This window comes from Chelonoidis abingdonii, chromosome 6, assembly GCF_003597395.2.
Source record: "Chelonoidis abingdonii isolate Lonesome George chromosome 6, CheloAbing_2.0, whole genome shotgun sequence".
Lineage (NCBI taxonomy): Eukaryota > Metazoa > Chordata > Testudines > Testudinidae > Chelonoidis > Chelonoidis abingdonii.
This window is the reverse complement of record NC_133774.1, coordinates 52,983,482-53,005,527: the sequence shown is the minus strand read 5'-3', so window position 1 is coordinate 53,005,527 and position 22,046 is coordinate 52,983,482. Positions and strand designations below refer to the sequence as shown.

The following is a 22,046-nucleotide window of genomic DNA, read 5'->3' as shown; positions in this document are numbered from 1 at the left end:
AAACAAAACAAAAAAAGGAAAACCAAGTTACCTGACTTATATCACTTGTCCACGCAGCTTTTTCCTGTCGCGAAGGAGCTAACAGTACCACAGTATAAGGAGGAGCATCAGTAGGTTCAACCACAATCTTGAAATCAAGGTGACCAAACACTTGCCCAGAACCTTTTGCTTCACAATCCAGGGAAAAAACAAGCAGTTGTGATTTAAAAGCTATATGTCAAAGAAAGTACTGTTTACATTGACACTAAAAAGTATTTCAAACCTCCCTCTGCCAAACAACAACCACTACCCTCCAAAGCAGTGACCACATTTTCACCTACATCAAGTACAAGCAAAGTTTGGGAAACAATACATGAGTACTAATGAATGGGTGTTGCTGTGAATTACTACACTTTCCAAATGACTAAATAAGGCCCTAATCCTACAAATATTTCTCCATGCTTTTTATACTTTCAGCACATGAGAAGTATCACTGAACTTAATGGAACTATTCTTAGGCTCAAAGTTCACCCTGTTCCTAAATACGTGGGATTGGAACCAAAATGAATAATCAATTTAAAAAAGCAAGGTAATATACTTCGTTACTTAATTTGAACAAGATGGCAGTTACAATTTACAGGATCCAGAACAAAATCTTCCACAAGCTCAGCCAACTCTTTCACCTCCCCCTGATCTTTGATAAACCTAATTATCCCTGTCTTCTTTCAAGCCAGGATTTTGTTCAGTTAAGATCCTCAAGTGTGAAATTCCACACAAAAATCAGAAAATAATTTGTTACACTGGTTCAGCTATTTACTTGAAATTTTATCATCTGCAAGAACAAAATACACATTTTTAACAAGAGTTTTTACATGCAGTTTTAACACTACTTCTCAGACTTAACGAAAAAGTAAAATATATTATTTGCTGTGCTGACAAATAAACAAAGGGTAACACTTTTTTTATAAAGCCGCTTTGGAGCTATAATTATATAAACAGTTTAATGCAACTTACAATCATCATCACTCACATCTGGCTCCTCAATCAGCGTGCACTCTATTAAAGAGAGAACACCCCCTGTCTATAGAAACAAAGACAATTTTTCAGTAATCTGGAGGAAGAGTTACCCTTTTCATTAAAGTTATTTTTAAGATTCCTTAGAATTTAATTTTAGAAAGACCCTTTAATGTGAGAGTTTAGGATGCACAATTTTTTCAAGAAAAGAGAGCATTATCAGAAACAGGAGGGGAAAAGAAAATATAATGTATAGTGGGATTTTCCACATTAAAATAAATCAATAATATATTCACTTGTACAAAAATTTCTGTTGCCTTTCCCTCTCTCTAATTTATCCCAGCGCAGTTAGATCAATTAGGTGATATAATCAGAACACCTTAACCCTCACCCAAAAGTCTGAATCAGGGCCTTTAATGAGGTTCCACTAAGGTTAGTTTACATTCTACAGTACTATACTGTTCGTGTGACTCCTCCCTTAGTGGTTTCTGCTGTGATGGAAAGTGAAAGTACCTACAGAAGAGATGAATTTCATTATTTCTGACCCATCTGAAACCACAAAATACTAGAAATCTGAGAAATCTTGTTCTTGTAACATTTTAACCAATGTCTTTCCATTAGTTTGAATAAACATTCAGAGCTAAAGTTTGCTCCTGTTTATTCCCCATAGTATCCCCATCAAAAGGATTCCCCACAGTGTGTAAATCAGTGCAAACTGCCCCCCTCCCCAATTTGAACATACTTATTTAGGTATGATGCTTTGCCTCTGACTAAATCCAACCCACTCCATAAAAGCTTGATTGTGTCCCTTGCAATTTAATTATAGATTTCTTAAGAAGTTCAATAAAGTAGAGTATGCTGCTCCAGGAAAGCCGAATTGATTTTTCTTTAAATTAGTTTTAATCCAGTTCTGTAACTTACTCCTTGGGAATTCTACTGAAGTGGATTGGTTGACACCTCTACTAAACAAACGAGAGGAAAGTTCAACACCAGTTTACATAAGTATTTGACACTGTCTCTAACCCCAACAAATTCAAACTAGAGAGTTCCATCTAGGAACTTGTGTTCACTGAGAGTTTTGACTGAAAAAGGACTTCAGAATTCAGCCCTTTGGATTCAAATATGTAAACAGTTTATAAGAATACCAAACACACACTGAACATTAAACAGACCGTAGCAGTTCTATTATACCTACCAGAAGGAAATGAGAATCTCTGTCTGCAATGATACTCTGCATGCTGTGACCAGGGGAATGACGCCATGAAGTTAGCTGGGGCTTCTTGGTATCTGACATTTCATCCTCCCATATCCCTCCTTTGTTTCTCTGTTAGGAGCTAAGGGGTTTGACATCTTGGCCAATTAGTTGGCTTTCTGGTGACCCCAAGAGGGTGGCAACAAGTCCACAAACGTGGATTTAAATAAAAACAGTTACCTACCTTTCATAACTATTGTTCTTCAAGATGTGTTGCTAATGTCCATTCCATTCTAGGTGTGTGCGTGCCCATGTGCACAGTTGTCGGAGACTTTTGCCTTAGCAGTATTTGTAGGGCCAGCTGTGGCGCCCCCTTGAGTGCCCCGCTTATGCGTCGGTATATCAGGCACCGCCGACCCTACTCAGTTCCTTCTTGCCAGCAACTCCAACAGAGGGGTAGGAGGGTGGGTAATAGAATGGGCATGAGCAACACATCTTGAAGAACAACAGTTACAAAAGGTAGGTAAATGTTTTTTCTTCTTTGAGTGCTTGCTCTTGTCAATTCCATTCTAGGTGACTCACAAGCAGCATCCCTGGAAGTGGGCTCAGAGTTCACAACGTGCAGCTTGTTACACCACTCTGCTGAAGCTGGGTAAGCGCATAATGAGACATGAACATATGTACAGATAAGCAGTGACGGCCCTGCAAATATCAGAAATTGGCCCATGGGCCAGGAAGGCTGCCAACAAGGCTTGTGACCTAGTTGAGTGGACAGTTACAATCATCAGCGGAGGCACCTTTGCATGATCATAACAGAACTGGATGCAGACTATGATCCAAAAAGAAATTCGCTAGGTGGACACTGGATGACCTTTCATCCTATCAAGTCCCAGACTTGAGGGTAGAGCTGCTCCAAACCATTTAAGAACCGGACCGTCATGCTATGAGCAAAGACCAATCTGCCCTGGAACAGAGGGTGAAAGGCTGATATAGTGGCCAAGTGGACCTTAACTGATGAAAAGGACAAATCTTGGAGCTGGAGATCCATCAGAGCCCCCAATCAAGAAAGCAGAAAGGCGTCCAACAGGGAGCCCTATCGACCTCCCGAAATGAGCAGAACCGTTGGCACTTCCTGGTCTGGCGTGTCACGAATAAGTCCATCTAGGGAGATCTCCACTTTCAGAAGATCTGGTTGACCACGTTGGGGTGAAGAGACAACTCGTGGCAAGACAAGAAGGTTCTGCTGAGGTGATATGCAAATACATTCGTAGTTCGGGGGAGGTGTGCTTCCATGAGATGAATGTCATGCTGCACACAAAAGTCCCATAGTCTGAGGGCTTCGTGGCAGAGGGCTGATGACCTGGCTCCACCCTGCTTGTTGATATAAAACCTCATGGCGGTGGTGTCCATCAGGACTTGAACCCTTTGCCTTGTAACTAGGACCAAAAAGCCTGGCAGACCAGGCTAGATGAACTGCCCTGAGCTCTCTAACATTTATGTGGAGGGAGCAGTCAACCCCTGACCAGCAGCCCTGTGTACTGAGTTCACACAGATGAGCTCCCCAGACAGGGTCCAAGGCATCAGACACCAGAATCAGCGATGGGAACAGGGCCACAAAAGGGACTCCCTGCAACACTGATGCAGGGTCCAGCCACCATTCCAGTGACACTCGGATGCGGTCCAGCACCTTGACTACCTGGTCCAGTGGGGATGTAGACCAATGCCAACCAGCAGCCGGAGGTGGAGCCAGGCATGAAGGACCATGTAAGTACAAGCAGCCATCTGGCCTAGCAGCCTTAGCAAGTGCGGGTGGTGATGAGCAGGTGGCCCCACACATAAGAGATTATGTCCAACATGGCTCAGAAACGGGTCTCCAGAAGGAATGCCCTGGCCCACATGGAATTGTGAACCACCCCAATAAACTCTATCGGTTGCATTGGTACGAGGGTCAATTTCTTTTAGTTCACTAACAGGCCCAGGTCACAGCATGTGGCCCGCACCAGATCGAGGCTGCTCTGTACCTGATCCTGCGATCTGCCCTTCATGAGCTAATCATTGAGATAAGGATTGACATGGATCCCTCAACACCTCAGATAAGCTGCTGCTGGGGCCATGCACTTTGTAAAGATCTGCAGGGTCAAGGAGAGGCCAAAGGGGAATGCCATGAACTGAAAATGGCACTGGCCCACCATGAAATGAAGGAACTATCTGTGTCCTTGGAAGATAGAGATATGGAAATAAGCGTCTTTCAAGTCGAGAACAGCATACAAGTCTCCCAGATCCAAGGAGGGAATGATGGAGGCCAGGGATACCATGCAAAACTTTTTGAGTCGTTGCAGGTCCAGAGTGGGATGTAGGTCCCCTTTTACCTTCAGGATCAGGAAATAGCAGGAGCAGAAACCTTTTCTCCTCATTTCCTGAGGGACCTCCTCCACCGCCCCCAGTTGTAGGAGGTTGTTTACCTCCTGAATTAGGAGTTGCTCATGAGAAGGGTCCCTGAAGAGGGACAGGGTAGAGAGGGAGTAGGACGGGGCTTGGTGAAAACTGAAGGGTGTAGCCCAGCGACACAATTTCTAGCACACAAAGGTCCGAGGTGACTCTTGATCAGGCTGAACGGTAAGGATGGAGACGGTTGAGGGAATGATGGGGCAGACCCAGGGAGGTGACTGGGGCATTGCTCTCCAGCACACTGCAAAATGCCCACTCTGGCCCCTATGGTATTTTGCCGAACCAGGTTGCACAGGTGAGCAGGAGGAGGAAGGGCGGCGGCAATTGAATACAGTGGCCTTTCTCCTTATAGATCCCTGCCGAGGCTGCCCAGGGCTTGGCAGTGGGGGCGACCTGAATGGCTTCCTTGGAGACGGAAGCATATACATTCCCAGGGACCAGAGGGTGGCCCAAATGTCCTTCAGACCATGCAGCCTCGTGTCCATCTGATCAGAGAACAGCCCGATCATCATCCCCTGCAGGGTGGGTATTTTTTCATCCACCACAGCACCCACCTGCACTTCCTGCACTGAGCCCAGTGCCGCCGGTGCTGATTGGGGTTTGTCAGACATGGAAACCAAGGACGGGTGAGACAGGGGCATCAGCATTACCAGAATACCCCAGGCATTCCAGTACAGCCATTGCATTGGCCACTGGGCCTGCTGTCAGGTCAGCATCACTACGGCAGATGCACCCTCCAGAGCCCAGTTGTGACGGTGCTGTCTCGGCAAGGGGCGGAACTCCCTCTCCGTGTCGGAGAAATTCTCCTCCGGTGACCAGGGCAGGGTCATCAACACCTGGGTCCGGCAGCTAACCATCGCTGTGGTTGACCGGTGCCGCGAATGGTCAGACTGGTGCCAGGAGTAGGGGGAGTGGTGCTGGGTTAGGGAGTGTCCCTGTGGTGTTGGGGATGGTGGCTGTCAGCGCAAACACAACCGGTGCCAACCAACACCTCCCCCTGGGTGAGACCCGGCATGAAGGGTGAGGCCCGGCACAAAGGCCTTGACTGCGGAGACCGGTGACACTCACTCACCTTCTGGGAAGCCTTCACGGCTGGTCTTCCCTTGTAGGGACACTTTGCCAGGTCCATCGCTGCATGCAATACCGGCTGCGGCAGGGCACTGGGAGCTAAGAGGGCATTGACTGCACCATCAACCTTGGTCCCCTACCACTCCCTGGAGTCAGTGGCAGACCTCTTAGGGGGATAGCAGGTCCCCTCGGGGGTGTGTCCCCTTGTGGCTCTGGCATGGGCAGGCGGCCAAGCATGGTCCAGTGCCCTTGATCTGACTTGCTTGGTGCTGGGTCCTCTTCTTAGTCTTCATCTTGGGCACCGGCAAAGGGCATTGGTGCCAGGAAGAGCCAGATGCCGGGGGTGTGCTAGACACCAAGGCCAAAGTGCTGGGTGTAGCATCCAGGCAGGCCAGCTCCCAGGCTGGGTGAAGAGTGGCCTCCATAAGGAGGGCCCTTAAGCGAATATCACATTCTTTCTATGTCCTGGGATGAAAGTTCTTACAGATGTGCCACTTCTCTTTAATGTGAGTTTCCCCCAAGCACTTCGGACAGCAACCATGTGGGTCGTTAACTGGCATAGGCCTGTTGCAGTCAAAGAAGGGCTGAAAACCCAGAGACCGGGGCATGCCTGGGGCAAAGCCCCTGCCAGGACCCTAATAGACTAACTACAGTACTTAACAGCTACTTACTAGCTTATCTACTATAAACAAACTATTTACAGCCGGAACACAAGGTTGGGGGGAAGGGCGGGGGGGCGGGTAAGAAACACCGACCACTTGCAAAGCAAGGGGAAGAGGTGCTGCAATCTACCACTACAGGCAGTAAGAACTGAGAAGGCATAGGGCCAGCAGCCCCTGATATACTGATGCATTAACATGGCACTCAAGGGGGCGCCACAGCTGGCCCTATGGATACTGCTAAGGCAAAAGTCTCCGACAACTGTGCACGTGGGCATGCTCACACCTAGAATGGAATCGACATGAGCAAGCATCCGAAGAAGAAATTCCTCTTATTTTGCCAATAAAGGTTTAAGAGTCTGCTAGAAAAAGCAGAGCCCATTCTTGCTCCCCCTCTAGGGACCGGATGAAGAATGATCTTTTCATCCTGTTTAAAAGAGACATTGTTGATATGGAAAATCACATTTCCATCTGAAATTTTTGTACCTGCTGCTGCTGCTGCAGGTAGCTCTAAATTGACAGTAACTGAAAAAGATTAGAGGAAAATTTTTTATCTGTTTTCCATTTGCTTATACTCTGCATCAGACCAAGATTTGTTCCAGTGTTGTTGTTTTTTGATGGTCCCTTTCACGAGCTGATCTGGGGTGGGGGGAAACCACACACACACACTCTTCCCCAGACTCTATCACTGTTCATCAGGAACAGACACAGTAAAGCTGAAGCATATAAAATCAAGAGGAATGTATATACCACAGTGAGAGAGGAGGGGGCAGATCCAGTAAGTTTGGTGTTACTGCTCTTGGACCTGCATAAAAGGCCCTTATTGAAACATAGCAGGGGACCAGGAAAACAACTACACTTTTTTTGAAGGGCAGAAAATGGATTTTTTAAAAATCAATTTAAAAAAATTAAATTCACAGTGACCCTTTAAAAAAGGGACAGGTGCTATTTATTTACAGGCTCTTGAGACTAGAGTGGCTTAACTGGAGGAGCTAAGGGAGACAAAGAACATAGATGGGACTTCCAGACACAATAGAGCAGTCTGGCAGCCTCTGTGGTGTTAGAGAGGATGAAAGTCTTGGGGAAGGAGAACATCAGACTGGACCGGTGGGAAACAATCCCATAGCTGGGACTTTCCTTCCAGATGATGTCATGGTATCTTGTCACTCTGAGTATATCTCTCCAGGGGAGGGAAGTTTAGTTACTAGAAAGAGACAGGTAATAATAATGGGGATTCAGTCATTAGAAATATAGATAGCTGGGTTTTTGATGACTGGGAAAAACCACATGGTAAATTACTTGCCAGGTGCAAAGGTTGCAGATCTCTTAAGACATTTAGACAGACTTATGTGCAGTGCTGGAGAGGAGCCAATGGTTGTGGTATATGTAGGTACCATTGACATAGGTAAAGGTAAGAGAGGGAGGTCCCGGAACCAAAATTTAGGCTGCTAGGTAACAGATTGAAGTCCAGGACCTGCATGGTAGCATTCTCTGAAATGCTTCCAGTTCCATGTGCAGGGCCAATTAGACAGGCAGAACTGCAGGATCTCCATGAATGGCTGCACAGGCACCAACTTTCCTTGGCACTGGTGGGTACCCGGCCCTGCCTCAAACCCCGTCTTGATTCCACTCCCTCCCTGCCCCATTGGACTCCTCCCCAAATCCCCACCCCAGGCCCCACCTCTTCCCCAAGCGCGCCACGTCCCTGTTCCTCCTCCTGCTCCCCCTCCCTCCCAGCCCTTGCCACAAGAAATAGCTGTTTCACTTTGCAAGTGCTGGGAGGGATGGGGGAGAAGCAGGATGCAGTGGCACGCTCAGGGGAGGAGGTGGAACGGAGGCGGAGGTGAGCTGGGGTGGGGAGCTGCCGGTGGGTGCCGGTGGGTGCTGGTACACCAACAGAGTCGGCGCCTATGCATGGCTGAGATGGTGGTGTTCACAGAAGGGATTATTAGGAAGTGGAGAATGTTTTGGGAAAGGAAGAGCCTATGCAGGAAGAATAGGCTCCACCTAAACCAAAATGGAACCAAGTTGCTGGCGTGTAAACTAGGTCATATAGGCATTTTTAAACTAAGGGCTGGGGGAAACGGACAGGTGCAGAGGAGCACATGGTTTGGACAGAGACATCACCAGGGGAGCATTTATTAAAGGGTATATTCTAGAGCCTAGTAAAGAGGACAGGATAGAAGTTGATAAAGTACAGGTAGGAACTGAAGAGAAACAGTCAACAAAAAAGAGTCTCATTCTATTACATCAAATGAAGGCAGACAACTAAATATTGACAAATTTTATAAGTGCGTGCATACAATGCTAGAAGTCTAATTGCTAAGATAGATGCACTTGAGTGTCTGGTATTAGATGAGGATGTTGATATAATAGGCATCCTAGAAACTTGGTGGAATTATGATAATCAAAGAAACACAGTAATATCAGAGTGCAAAATATATAGGCTTGACAGAGTAGGTCATGCCCATGGGGGAATGGCATATCTGTGACAGAAAGCATAGAGTCAAATATGGTAAAAATCTTAAATGAATCAAACTATACCATAGAATCTCTGGATAGAAATTCCATGCTTGAAAAATCAGCGTTCAGCAATAAGATACTACCAACCATCTAACTAGGATGATAATGGTGATTGTGGGATGCTCAGAGAGATTAGAGAGGCTACAAAAACAGAAAATCCAGTAATAATGGGGGATTTCAGCTATCCTCATACTGACTGGGTATATGTCACCTCAGGACAGGATGCAGCGATAAAATTTTAGAGAGCATTAATGACTGCTTCTTGGAGCAGTTAGTTCTGAAACCCACAAGGAGAGAGGCAATTCTTGATTTAGTCCTAAATGGTGCAGAGGATGTGGTCCAAGAGGTGAATATAACTGAACCACTCAGTAATAGTGACCATAATACAATTAAATTTACATTCTTGTAGGGGAGAATACCAAAGAAACCCACCACAGCAGCATTTAATTTCCAAAAGGGGAACTACTCAAAAATGAGGAAGCTAGTTAAACAGAAATTAAAAGGATCAGTCACAAGAGTGAAATGGCCGCAAGTAGCATGGAAACTTTTTTAAAACACCATAATAGAGGCTCAAAATAAATGTGTGCCTCAAATTAAAAAAAAATAAGAATACCAAAAAAAATTGCCACCATGACTAAACGACTGAATGAAAGAGGCTGTTAGAGACAAAAAGACATCCATTAAAAATTGGAAGTCAAATCCTAGTGAGGAAAATAAAAAGGAGCATAACCTCTGGCAAGTCAAGTGTAGAATTATAATTAGGCAGGCCAAAACAGAATTTGAAGAGAAATCTAGCAAAAGACACAAAAAGTAACTGCAAATTTTTTTTGCATACACTAAAAACAGGAAAACTGCCAAACAATCAGTGGGGCCACTGGATGATCAGGGTGCTAAAGGAGCACTCAAGAAAGACAAGGCTGTTGCAAAGAAACTAAATTAATTCTTTGCACCAGTCTTCATTGCAGAGGAGGAGACGGAGATTTCTACACCTGAGCCATTCTTTTAGGTTACAAATCTGAGGAACTGTCCCAAACTAAGGTATCAGTAGGGGAGGTTTTGGAACAAACTGATAAATTAAACAGTAATAGGTCACCAGTACTGGATGGTATTCACCAAGGGTTTTGAAGGAACTCAAATATAAAATTGCAGAACCACTAACTGTGGTATGTAACCTATCACTTAAATCAGTTTCTGTACCAGATGACTGCAGATAGCTAATGTAAAGCCAATTTTTTTTACAAAGATTCCAGAGGTAATCCTGACAATTACAGGCCAGTAAGCTTAAGTACAGCACCAGGCAGACTGGCTGAAACTATGGTAAATAAGAGATAAGCTGAAGATGAGTCAACATGGCTTTCTTAAAGGAAATCATGCCTCACCAATCTATTTGAATTCTTTGAGGGGGTCAACAAACATGTGGACAAGGGAGATCCAGTGGATACAGTGTACTTTTGGAAAACCTTTGACAAGGTCCCACACCAAAGGCTCTTAAGCAAACTAATAGTCATGTGATAGGACGGTAGGTCCTGTCATGGATCAGTAACTGGTTAAAAGATAGGAAACAAAGGGTAAGAATAAATGGTCAGTTTGCACAATGGAGAGAAGTTAATAGCAGTGTTCCCCAGGGATCTGTACTGGGACTAGTATTGTTCAACATATTCATAAATGATCTGGAAAAAGGGGTGTACAGTGACGTGGCAAAGTTTGCAGATGATATCAAATTACTCAGATAGTTAAGTCCAAAGCAGATTGTGAAGAGTTACAAAGGGATCTCATAAAAACTGGGTGAGTGGGCAACAAAATGGCAGATGCAATTCAATGTTGATAAATCCAAAGTAATGCACATTGGAAAACATAATCCTAACTATACATACAAAATGATGGGGTCTCAATTAGCTGTTACAACTCAAGAAAGACAAACTGAAATCATTGTGAATAGTTCTCTGAAAATATCTACAATGTGCAATGGCAGTCAAAAACGCAAACACAATGTTAGAAACCACTAGGCAAGGGATAGATAATAAGACAGAAAATATCATAATACCACTATATAAGGTGACAGAGAAGGGCAACAAAAATTATGAAGGGTATCGAACAGCTTCCAGATGAGGAGAGATTAAAAAGACAAACTATTCAGCAAGGAAAAGAGACGACTAAGCAGGGAGATGCTAGAGGTGTATAAAATCATGAATGGGGTGCAGTAAGTGAACAGGGACTATCCTTCACATAACTCAAGAGCCAAGGGTCACCCAATGAAATTAATAGACAGCAGGTTTAAAACAAAAAAAAGGAAGTATTTCTTCACATAATGCAGTCAACCCCACAGTTGCCAGGGGATGTTGTGAAGGCCAAAAGTTATAACTGGTTTAAAAAAGAATTAGATAAGTTCACCAAGGATAGGTCTGTCAGTGGCTATTACCCAAGATGGTCAGGTATGCAATTCCGTGATCTGAGTATCCAACCCCATGATCTGAGTGTCCCTAACCCTCGCACTGCCAGATGCTGGGACTGGACAATAGGAGTTGGATTACTTGATGATTGCCCTGTTCTGTTCACTCCACTTGAAACCTCTGGTATTGCCCACTGTCAGAAAACAGAATGCTGGGTAGAAGGAACATTGGTCTGCCCCAGCATGGCCATTCTTTATGTTTTTATTTATTAATTTTTAATGTTTCAGGCCCTAGGAAGTCAGTGACCCTCACTCACACATTCAGGGTGAATCTCATGACCTGATTTTATTTGGGATGGAATGAAATTTTTCTCCCATGTCACACTAGCCTACGTGGAAAGAATATCAGTGTGTGGGAGGAGGAGATCTATATTTCCTTAGGAAGCATTCTGCAGGGATCAGTTGGTGGAAAGTTTAGGTATGTGCCTGGAAACCTGAGGTGCACCAGACTATTAGCAGCTTTAGCACACTTTCATGATGCACCTGAGCTACATGCCTGGAATGCTTGTTTTCAATGTCACAGTTTCAGATAGGAGAGTCTCTTGAGCTAGAAGCTAATAATCATGGCCTTTTCAAAAGTTTTGCACAGGTGAGGCTAAGGGCAGAGAACATATAAATTTATATTCCTATATTTTATATATACCCTTATGCATACTGTGCTGTGTAATGTGAATACAGCGGCAAAGAGAAGGACATGCAGATAATTAGCATCCTTTCATTCTAGGGTGAAGAGGATTGAGCTTATTAACATTCTATGCATATTCAATTGTCTAAACCTTTCCTGCAATAAATGTCACCTTGCTATATTTCACTGGTCAGTTCATAATTTTAACTGAATATCTTTTAGAGAGACTAACATATACTTCAAACTGAATCACTATTATTTTCTACTTACATAACAATGAGAGTATTTTAGTCAATTACTGTGCATTATCTCAGTTTTGTTTATTGCAGCATATGAAAATCCTCACATTAAAACAATACCATGAGATACTGAAATTTCACAGACAATGCTAAGTTAAAATATTTATTGCCCTCAATTTTCTATATTTTAACCATCTGGCTTGTAAATTAGGTAGTTATGTAAATTCTGTACCTTAAGCAGATGCAGTTTTCCTCCTGAACTTCTTGTACAAATTAAAAAGTGTTTTGTAAATAAGAAGCATTGTCTTTCTCCTTCTTTTTTCAAAGACAATGATCCCAGGCGAACTTTACTAAGTTTCCCCCTCTCAACTGAAGGGACTTGAATAAGAGAACCTGGTGATTACAAAAGTGAAGAATATGCTGTAATTATAAAACTATTTAATAAGTGATGTGCCCAGTGTTAATGTAACAGGCAGTCTATTCTGTACTATATAAAAAGCATTCGTGCAACTCATTAACTCCCATGGGAGTGCAGAGATACCTTGCTCTTAGAACAGAGACTAGTAATTTATTTATTTTTTACCCTCTAGATTGGTTTTCACATTCTAGATCAAATTCAGGAGAAAGTTGTACCTCTTTATACCAACAATAATTGCAAACCTATTTCTTTACTCCTATTAGGGTCATATTCAGCCAAATCCAACCAGCAATAATGCTTGTGCTCCTGCCAGGGAGGTTACTTGGAAAAATTCATGGGTACTTTAAGTTACATATCATGTGTCACTTGGTCAGATAATGGAGATTAGGTGGCAATGTAGAACAATTTGCACTAATTTGGTATTTAGTATCTTTGCAAACTGAGTAATTTAAACGTCAAGGAGACGGAGGAGGGTAGGGATAGGGTACAGCTGAAAAAGCAACTGACAGAGGAGTGTCAATAAGGTAGGCTTCTTCTCCTTCAGTTTACTTTGCACAATTCTCAGCCCTCCTGGGCCAAACTGAAGCCTACTGTCTGCAGACACAACTACCATTGAATTCAGTGGAGACTGTATCCTGTTATGCAAGTGTCTGAATCAGATCACCACAACATTTCACATTGGTAAAAGTTACATTACTATGCCACTTGCAACATCTTTAACCTGTTTTCTGAACAGCGTTCACAAGACACTCAACTTACACCACCATTTGTGTCACCCATTTGTGATCTTTGTGGAGTCAATTTTTTTCTTATGGATCAAATGTACAACTCCTTATGTGTAGCTGAGAGCAGTACCTGACTCAAAAGTTTATCTACTTAGTTAATAAATATTAGCTTAAAATTCATTACATTACATTGGAAGCTTCTATAAACAGGCATAGTCAAATACACACTGGTAAAAGACAGTTAGAACTGTATTCACTAATGCCTATTTTATGTTTAAACTAGAGGGGTATGACAAAATTCTCACCATTGCAATAAAAACTGGAATAAAGTTCAATTTTCTGAAGTTTTGCAGAGGCATGGAGCATTTTTTAGTTTCCTGAAACATTTTGCAGATTCATCTAGAATTCTGAGCAAAAAAATTATGTGGGAGTTTTTTGGGTTTGTTTGTTTGTTTGTTGGCAAACAAAATTGCCTGTCTGTCCAGCTGAAAAGCTACTAAGAAGATCAGCTTTGTGTGTTGAATTGTGACATTCACTCACTGACACCTCCCACCATCACCTTCCAAAACACTGTGCAAGGCTTGGCTAGAAATTAAAAAATTCTGAAGGAACTTTCCATTCCAGAGCTTATAACATGTTCTTCTTAGCTCCTAAAATTCAAGTTAGGATTTAACAACAGTATTCATCTTATCCATATTCTGCCTGGAGCAGAAGCAACTACATTAGAGTTAATACTTTTTGTGTTATCACTTTGCTTAAAGAAGTATTCATATTCACGAAGTGGTTTAGAAATACTCATTTTTTGCTGATGATATGGTACAATATTTTGAATAGTACAGTATTTAATAATGCCAAGATGGGCTGAAGATAGAGTATTTGTAAATGCCAAGTTGTGTTCCTGTAGAAATATGAAATGTTATTGTTTAAGAAACAAACATAATGAGCCGATAGTATATCACATGAAATAAAGTACTGTGTGAATTTACTTTGCTGGGTTAAATAAACAATTTAATATGAATCATATATTGAGTCAGTTCCCCAGCACATACTCTATGGTTCCCATCCAGCAAAGAGGCCAATTTCTGTTGGGGTTTTCTGTTTGGTGAATTTCTGTTAACAATAGGAGCTGGGCATCTGTTTGCCACACATTCCCACTACAGATTTCCTCTTAAGGGGAAAAAAACCCAAAACACATATTGGGACAGCTCCGTATTGTAATAAGTGATGATAATTTTGGAACACTCATTAACCCAAATTAATTCAGTGGCATGCTTCAGTAGAATTTTCAGATCAATCTTGGGTATTTTAACCAGAAATACTTGAACTACTTGGTTTGGTATTGCCAAAATATTATTGTAACAACATACAATATCTGCAATTCAGGACAGACTAAGTGTCATATTTTTCTTTTTAAAGTGAGGCTTTAAGTCTGCATGCTGCTGCCTGATTTACAAATGCAATTCTGCTTTCTCCTGCTCTGGAGTGTTATAAATTGCAACAGTATTGCCAAGAGAGGAAGTTGGGCGGTTGGGAGGAGTGGACCTCAAGCAAGGAATCTGGGGGCCCCGGAAAGAGCATGGCACTTAATGGGCATTGGAGCAGTCTGTAGGCAGAAGTCACTAACAGAATACATACTGGGACTCACTAGGTGCTAGAGACTATAGCAAGTTACAGTTACAATAGCAAGGAAGTGGCAGAGGCAAACACGGGAACAGGAACCAATTCTCCTGACTCCCATACCTATCCACAAGTCCAATCTGAATGTCCTTAAATGCCTTTTAGTAAACTAAATTGCGTATTATAGTCTACAAAGGTGACATTCACCCTGGGACGAAGGACTTGAACAAGGGTTTCTCCAACACTTATGTCTCTTCGTGGTTCTGTGTATGGAAGCCATAGAATGGGGGAACTTCTTCCCCTTTGTGTGCCATGATGAGGATCTCATGTAGGCCCACATAGACCAAAGCAGAGGGCAACAATGGAAGACAGAGACAACAATGGTGAGACAGACTGCAGAGAAAGGTGCCAGACTGGAAGCAGTGGAGAACAGCCAGAGAACATGTACAGTCTTGTACCAGCAGAATCAATACAAGTTTCCCTCTTGCTTCTCTGCCAATGTATTCAGCATTGATTTGGAGGAAACACTTCTACGGGTTGAGAAGCTAGCTCATTTTCCAGACCCATTCAGTCCTTGGTCTGTTTGCTGAGACTATTAATAAAGATCCAATTAGCATCAACTGTTACAGGCTATTTTTGTGACATGGACAGCAGGAAACCAAATGATACAGAGAAATGAGGAGATTTTTTTTGTTTTTGTTTCCACAGTTCATTTTTGATCTCTGCTATCATACTATATCATGCACAGTCGATGATTTTACAAGATACGCAGCAACGTAAGTTTTCAGATCAGAGATCAGAACTTAGTCTTTGGTGAGATAATTTTCTTGCATCATGCACAGTTTTCAAAATAACTATTCTTTTCCAGAAATAATCATGGATTTCACTGGCTTACTTAAAAAAAAAAGATGGGTTATATTCAATTCTTATTAAAAACACCATTGAGTAAATATACTAAGACTTCTTCTTGTGGTAGGTTTATTACATTTACTTTTTATTGACAAATTTCTAGGCGTACAAACAAAACAAGATGAGCAATTACTAATGAAACAGATGAAATAATTCAGATATATATACGAAAATATTGTAAGTACACTAAAGAATAACATGGTTTATACAGTATAATTAATTCACACAATACTTAGACTGGTGTCAGTCAAGGAAGTTCACGTCTTGCAACTGTTTTTGCACTAGATATAATGAAAGATATAACTTCTTGTCCAATATATTTTGTTTAATATTTTTCTTGCAGACACTTCCCTAAATTTACATACATAGCATTTTAGAGAGGCAGGCTGGGTGAGGCAATATCTTTTATTGGACCAGCTTCTACTGGTAAGAGAGACAAGCTTTCAAGCTTATACAGAGCTCTTCTTCTGCCAGACCAGAAGCTTGTCTCTCTCATCAACAGAAGTTGGTACAATAAAAGATATTCCCTCACCTACCTTGTCTCTAATATCCTGGGACCAACAGCATAGAATTATGGCAAACATCCGTATTTAATTATGAAAAATCCTTCCAAACCTACACAGATTTCAGAGTGACTGCTGTAATAAGAATCTTTATGTTATTATCCCTATTTACTTGGTGAGGCCACATATTATAAAGACACCATACATTAGATTTTCAGAATTTTATTATTAAACAGAGAGAGAGAGAGAGAGAGCAAGCAATATTCAAAGGGCTTATGTGTTTTTCATAGCTGTCAAATTTAGTTCTAAAACATCTAATGTGAGTCCATACCTCAGGCCATCGGTCTTAATTTTAAAGGATGCACCTAAATCGCATTCTCAGGTTTCCCTGAATATCATCTTTTTAGGCCTACAAAGAAGCTTATGCATTTGAAAAGCCCAAAATCCTGCACTACAGATCTCTAGGTCAGCATAAAGATCTGCTTGCTTGGAGCTAATGATTCAGAGATAATCACTTACGAATATTGAGTTGTTTAACAAAAAATAAGTTTCATTTACCAATTTTTTCTTGAGTTTCTTTTAATATCATTGGCTTATCATTAATATAAGATCCACTATGTTGATAATTCCAACCCGCTGCCAACATTTTCCATAAAAGATGCCATATTAAAGTTTTCTTTTCATCAATATTATGTGGAATTTTACCACTAGATTCATCATTACTATACATGAACCTCAAAGGAAACTCTTTCCAAAAATAATAATACAAAGGATGCAGTGTCTCTCTCTCATGATGCAAGCTGCTACATACAAGTGAATCTGCACTCTTATGCAGTTTGCTGATTCTTCACAGTTTCTTTTTGCAGGAACATTTCTGCCATGTACACTGAGCTTTTACTGTAGCCTAAAATGGTATTCTGTGAAACAAAATGCTTGTTCTCACAAACTCAAATACATATATAATGTTGTCATGCTCTAATATCTGTTCTCAGCCATTTGTCAGTGAAGTATCCATCCAGCAGCAAAGGTTATCAAGAAATTAAATTACATCATTTTGAGCTGTTCCTGAAGCAGAAATGAAAAATGGGAACAGTAGACAGCTGTTTTCATTCCTCACAATCTCCCCACCATTTGACAAAGCTTCAAGTACTTCCAGCTTCTCTTGTGTTTTTGTCTGAATGTTGGCATCATCTGAGATTGCAACATCAATTGGCCAGACAGATCTGTTCTCCGTGGAGCTGTAGATAATTTCTCGTCCATTGAAGATGATAGTCCAGTCTGTATTTACACTACTTTCCCATGGGTGCTTTACTATTATTGTGTTGCTGTTTTTCATGGCCCCTGAAAAAAACAGCACAGAAGTGGGGCTCAACTGTAGCCCAAAACTATTTGTCATAGGGGCAACCTGTCGCTTATCGTATGTGGAAAACATCAGCCTTGTGATGTTGGGCACCAGCAGTGTCATCTTCCCAATGATGCCAACATTAATTCTGCTGTTTTTAATATACATTTTTAATTATATATATATATATATATATATATATATATATATACACACACACACACACACACATATATTAAGAGAAAGCCTTACCTTGACGTATAAAAGTTTGGCTGGTATCTAGTAATATATCACAACCTTCTACTATCATTCTTTCTATGGCTAAATTTTTCCGGATATTTTCTGTGTCACTCACTTCATCATGCATCACCCTGTCAGGCACAGTACAAAGATGATTTTTAATTCCCTGAAATGTATTTTGCAATATTCAGATATATTGCTATCAAAGTAAATGTAAAAATAGCTAGCTTCTCTAAGAACTCACCTCAAGAACTGTCACACTTTGGTATTTGATACAAGCTGCTGGTCAACATAAAGTGGTAATAAAAGTAGCTGCTAACAGGAAAAATAAGTTTTACAACCCTTGTCCAACCTCCTCTCTTCATTCATAGATTCATTCCATTCCAGGTACTCTTACTTTCACCACTTCTGAAACTGCTCTCGCCAAAGTCTTGAATGACCGCATCTTGGCCAAGTCTCATTAATGCTACCTACTTGAGCTTTCTGCAGCAGCTAAGACCATCTTTCTTGCCCATCGTATCAGGCCACCCTCCTACTGTAGGCACTCCATTGGCCCTCTCTACCTATTCCATTTCGGTCACCTTCTCCATGACTTCAAGGTCTTCCACAACCCTGCTCCAATTTGTACCTCAGATCTTCTCTCATGGACCATTTTGCACCCTTTATTTACTCCAACAATGCCAGACGCAATGCATTATTTGTACTCTTCTCCTACCCCGCTTCCTATACCTTTTCCCTATGCTCAGAGGCTCCAATTCAGGATTGCACTTCGGCACATGCTTAAGTGCTGTGCTGAACAGTGATCCTTTCCTGAATCAGAGCCAGAATGCCCTCCCTACTCCAGTCTGGCAAATCACCACCCTCTGAGCATCCAAACTTCTTGTAAACACATCCAAACACTCCTAAACCTCTGCAAGGCCGACAAACACCAATCCACATAAAATATCCTCCCCATTGGAGCTTTTACTAATCTAAGAGGTGAAGCACTAAGGACAATAGGGTTGGTAGAAAGCTGCTTGGGAGTTCTTCTATTATATTCTATATAGGTTCTTATACCAGTCTCATCACTGTGGTATCTGAGAACCTTCCAGGAGTGCATTAAGTGATCTGACTAAATCTGTCTCAAGTGTTTTGTTCTTGTGATAGGCACTGCCTGCCCTGATAGTAGAGGAAGAGCAACAGCCTGAGCTCCTAATATTGGCTGCCTAGTGAGTAGCTGGTGGGAATGAACTCTTCACCCGAGGCATGGGATGAAGCAGAGTCTGCTGCGGCCACCACAGACCTAGCCATGAGAGATTCTTCTGTCTATCCTGAAATGGGAGGGGAACTCTGCTTTGTTCAAATGGCCTTAAGACAGGGCTATTTGAGTGCTCCATAAGGCGCTGAAGGCATATGCCTGAGTCTGAGGCAGAATATAAGTTGAAGAAAACTCAAGAGCCAGACTGTAGATGGAGTTCAGCTGGGTAGAGAGAAAAAAATCATGGAAACCAGTGGGGTGGTCTCTCTACCTAGTAAATGGGAACAGCAAAAGAAAACTCATTGGTCCACACTGATGTCCAGTGAGTAGGACCTGACAGTTTCCACGTGTGAAACAAACTCTTCTTACAGCTAAAAAACTGTTTTGACTGGAAAATAGTGGCATTGTCACATGGGGAAATTCAGGAAAATTCGCAATTTAGACTTTGTGCACTTTAGCCATGTATATAGCAGAAAGCTGTGTTCCCTAGAGAAAATGGCAAAATGTACCCCCAGATTTATGCAGAGAGGCAGTTATGAAAGTCTCAGGTTGCAGTGGAAGAGATTCACTATGCAAAGATCTCAAGGTAGCAGTAATTCTGAAAATATATACAAGCAGTGTATCTAAAATATTTGGGATACATGGACCTTTTTAGCTGCCATCACATAAAAGCATGTGGAAAAATTGGTATTTTCATTAATATTTATAAAAATTTACACAAATTTAGAACTGAGAAGTTTGCAAGACCCTGATCACTTCTGTTATTATTAATTATGAAATTTTGATTTTTGTTAAATATGGAAATTTTTTTTTTTTAGTTACAGGGGAAAAAAAATCCAGCAAAAATCTTAGCTTTGCTTTGGCAAAAAAAAGCCAACATTTTAATTTAAAAAAATTAAAAAGGAGAAAATAATTAATTGTTTCTTTATTTCAGTGCTTTCCTTTCAAGCTTAGTATATATATGGAACAAAATCTTACCTTGAAAGTTCTTCTAGTTTAGATTTAGCAAATTCAAGGCTCTTTCTTTCCACGTGTTCATGGGGTGTGTGAGCCAGAAGTTCATGAAGAGTTATAATATATCTAGGAATCTTAAACAAATTAAATATAGTATCAGCATTTTTTACGACAAACAATAATGCCAACTGATCTCTGAAATTCTACCAGATTAGTCAACCCACTGACAATATCCATGTCCCTGCTCAGTTAGAATCTTAAAGTTCTCTACCAATTCAAGATGGAATGCTAAGTATAGGAAAAATCCTCAAAGAAAATCACAAATTGGTCAGTCTATTTTTTAAATTAATTTCCAATAATACAAGTGCCTTTGTATACATATATTCTAGTATAGATTTCTTATGTTGGGTATGATTTTTTCCATTTGAACAAATTACAGTTTTCTGATGTCACCAATTCTATTTATCATGTTTAGGACCCTACCAAATTCGCGGCCATGAAAAACACATCACAGACTGTGAAATCTGGTCTCCCCTGGGAAATCTAGCTATTGTAGGGGGGTCACAGTACTGCCACCCTTACTTCTGTGCTACCTTGAGCTGGGCAGCTGGAGAGCAGTGGCTGCTGGTGAGGCACCCACCACTGAAGGCTGCATCACCACCAGCACCAGCACAGAAGTGAGGATGGCATGGTATGGGGGAGTTGTCACTTTTGGGGGGAAGGCAAGGCCGGACTTACATGTGAGCAACCGTCTAAGATGCAGGGTTGGTCTGGAGGAGGGGGAACCTGTGGTCATCCCCTCCACACACACACACAGCCCAAAGCCCCTTTAGCCCCCGAGCACTAGGGAGGAGCAGGGCTGGGGGTGCCCTGGCTGGGGGCTCCTACTGTGTGCCAGGCTCCAGCTGCTAGTCCCAACCAGGCTGTGGAGGGATAGGACTTCCTTTTCCCCAGCATGGGACTCTCCTGGGGCTAGCTTAGACCCACCTCCACTGGCAGAAGGGAGGGTGGCAATACCATGCCACCCTCCCTTCTGCACTGCTGCTGGCGGCAGCGCTGCCTTCAGAGATGGGTGGCTGGAGAGTGGCAGCTGAAAATCAGACTAATTTAAAGTGTTTCAGAAACTGAGGCTCTCAAAATCCATAGTCACTTTTAGAAATTTAGGCCTTAGGCAATAGAGCATGCCTTCCTTTCACATTCCATACATCTAAAATTCATAATCAGAGAGGCTGCAAATCTGCATATTATATAATAATAAAGCAATCAATAATTAAGATAACATCCCCTTTATGGATCACCAGCCGTTTTAGTCAATTCAGCAGAATGAATTTACAACATTTAAAAATGAGAGCTCAGCAAAGGCAAATGAGAATGCTACAGGTGCAAACAGAAGTAAATCCTTTGGGCAGATGTGGCTATTAACTAGCATGATTACACAAATATCAGTATTTTTATATCAGCAACACTTTCTTTTGAAAAACTATATAAACTATGCCAAATGCAATTGCTGTAAAACAACCAGACTGGTGGTTTACAGAACCTTGCAAACAGATGAAAATAATTCATCCAATCAGATCAAGACATGTTAGCAGAAGTACAACACACTTTTTAAAGTTGTTTGGGATAGATTCTTCACCACACTTAGCAGAAGTTGATCACTGAAGAGCAGGTGGTTCTGTCAGGGAGTTAATAACTACTGCTCCTTGATTATCTGCCTGGTCCCAGCACTAGCTCGAATTACAGCAGCCTTGGGGCTGCTCTAACTTGCACTAGCTGGTGTGTGGCTCCCCATAGACCTCTTCATACTTTTTTAAAACTATCACTCCACGTGCAAACAATATCAGAATAATAATGTGATAAACAAATGACTAAATTAATTTTCATGCAAGTATTTTTTATTAAGCA

General features: G+C 41.8%; 1 protein-coding gene across 2 annotated transcripts in view; it reads right to left on the bottom strand.

Annotated features, from left to right (window-relative positions):
• Positions 1-22,046, bottom strand: part of RASGRF2 (Ras protein specific guanine nucleotide releasing factor 2) — a 241,924-nt gene that overhangs the window by 126,741 nt on the left and 93,137 nt on the right. For both annotated transcript variants that reach the window (XM_032793920.2, XM_032793929.2), the window contains exons 8-12: positions 20,166-20,275; positions 17,963-18,081; positions 12,429-12,589; positions 994-1,060; positions 32-168 (exon numbers count right to left, since the gene is read on the bottom strand). In XM_032793920.2, coding sequence (XP_032649811.1) covers positions 32-168; positions 994-1,060; positions 12,429-12,589; positions 17,963-18,081; positions 20,166-20,275 — 594 coding nt within the window. The remainder of the gene's footprint in view (positions 1-31; positions 169-993; positions 1,061-12,428; positions 12,590-17,962; positions 18,082-20,165; positions 20,276-22,046) is intronic.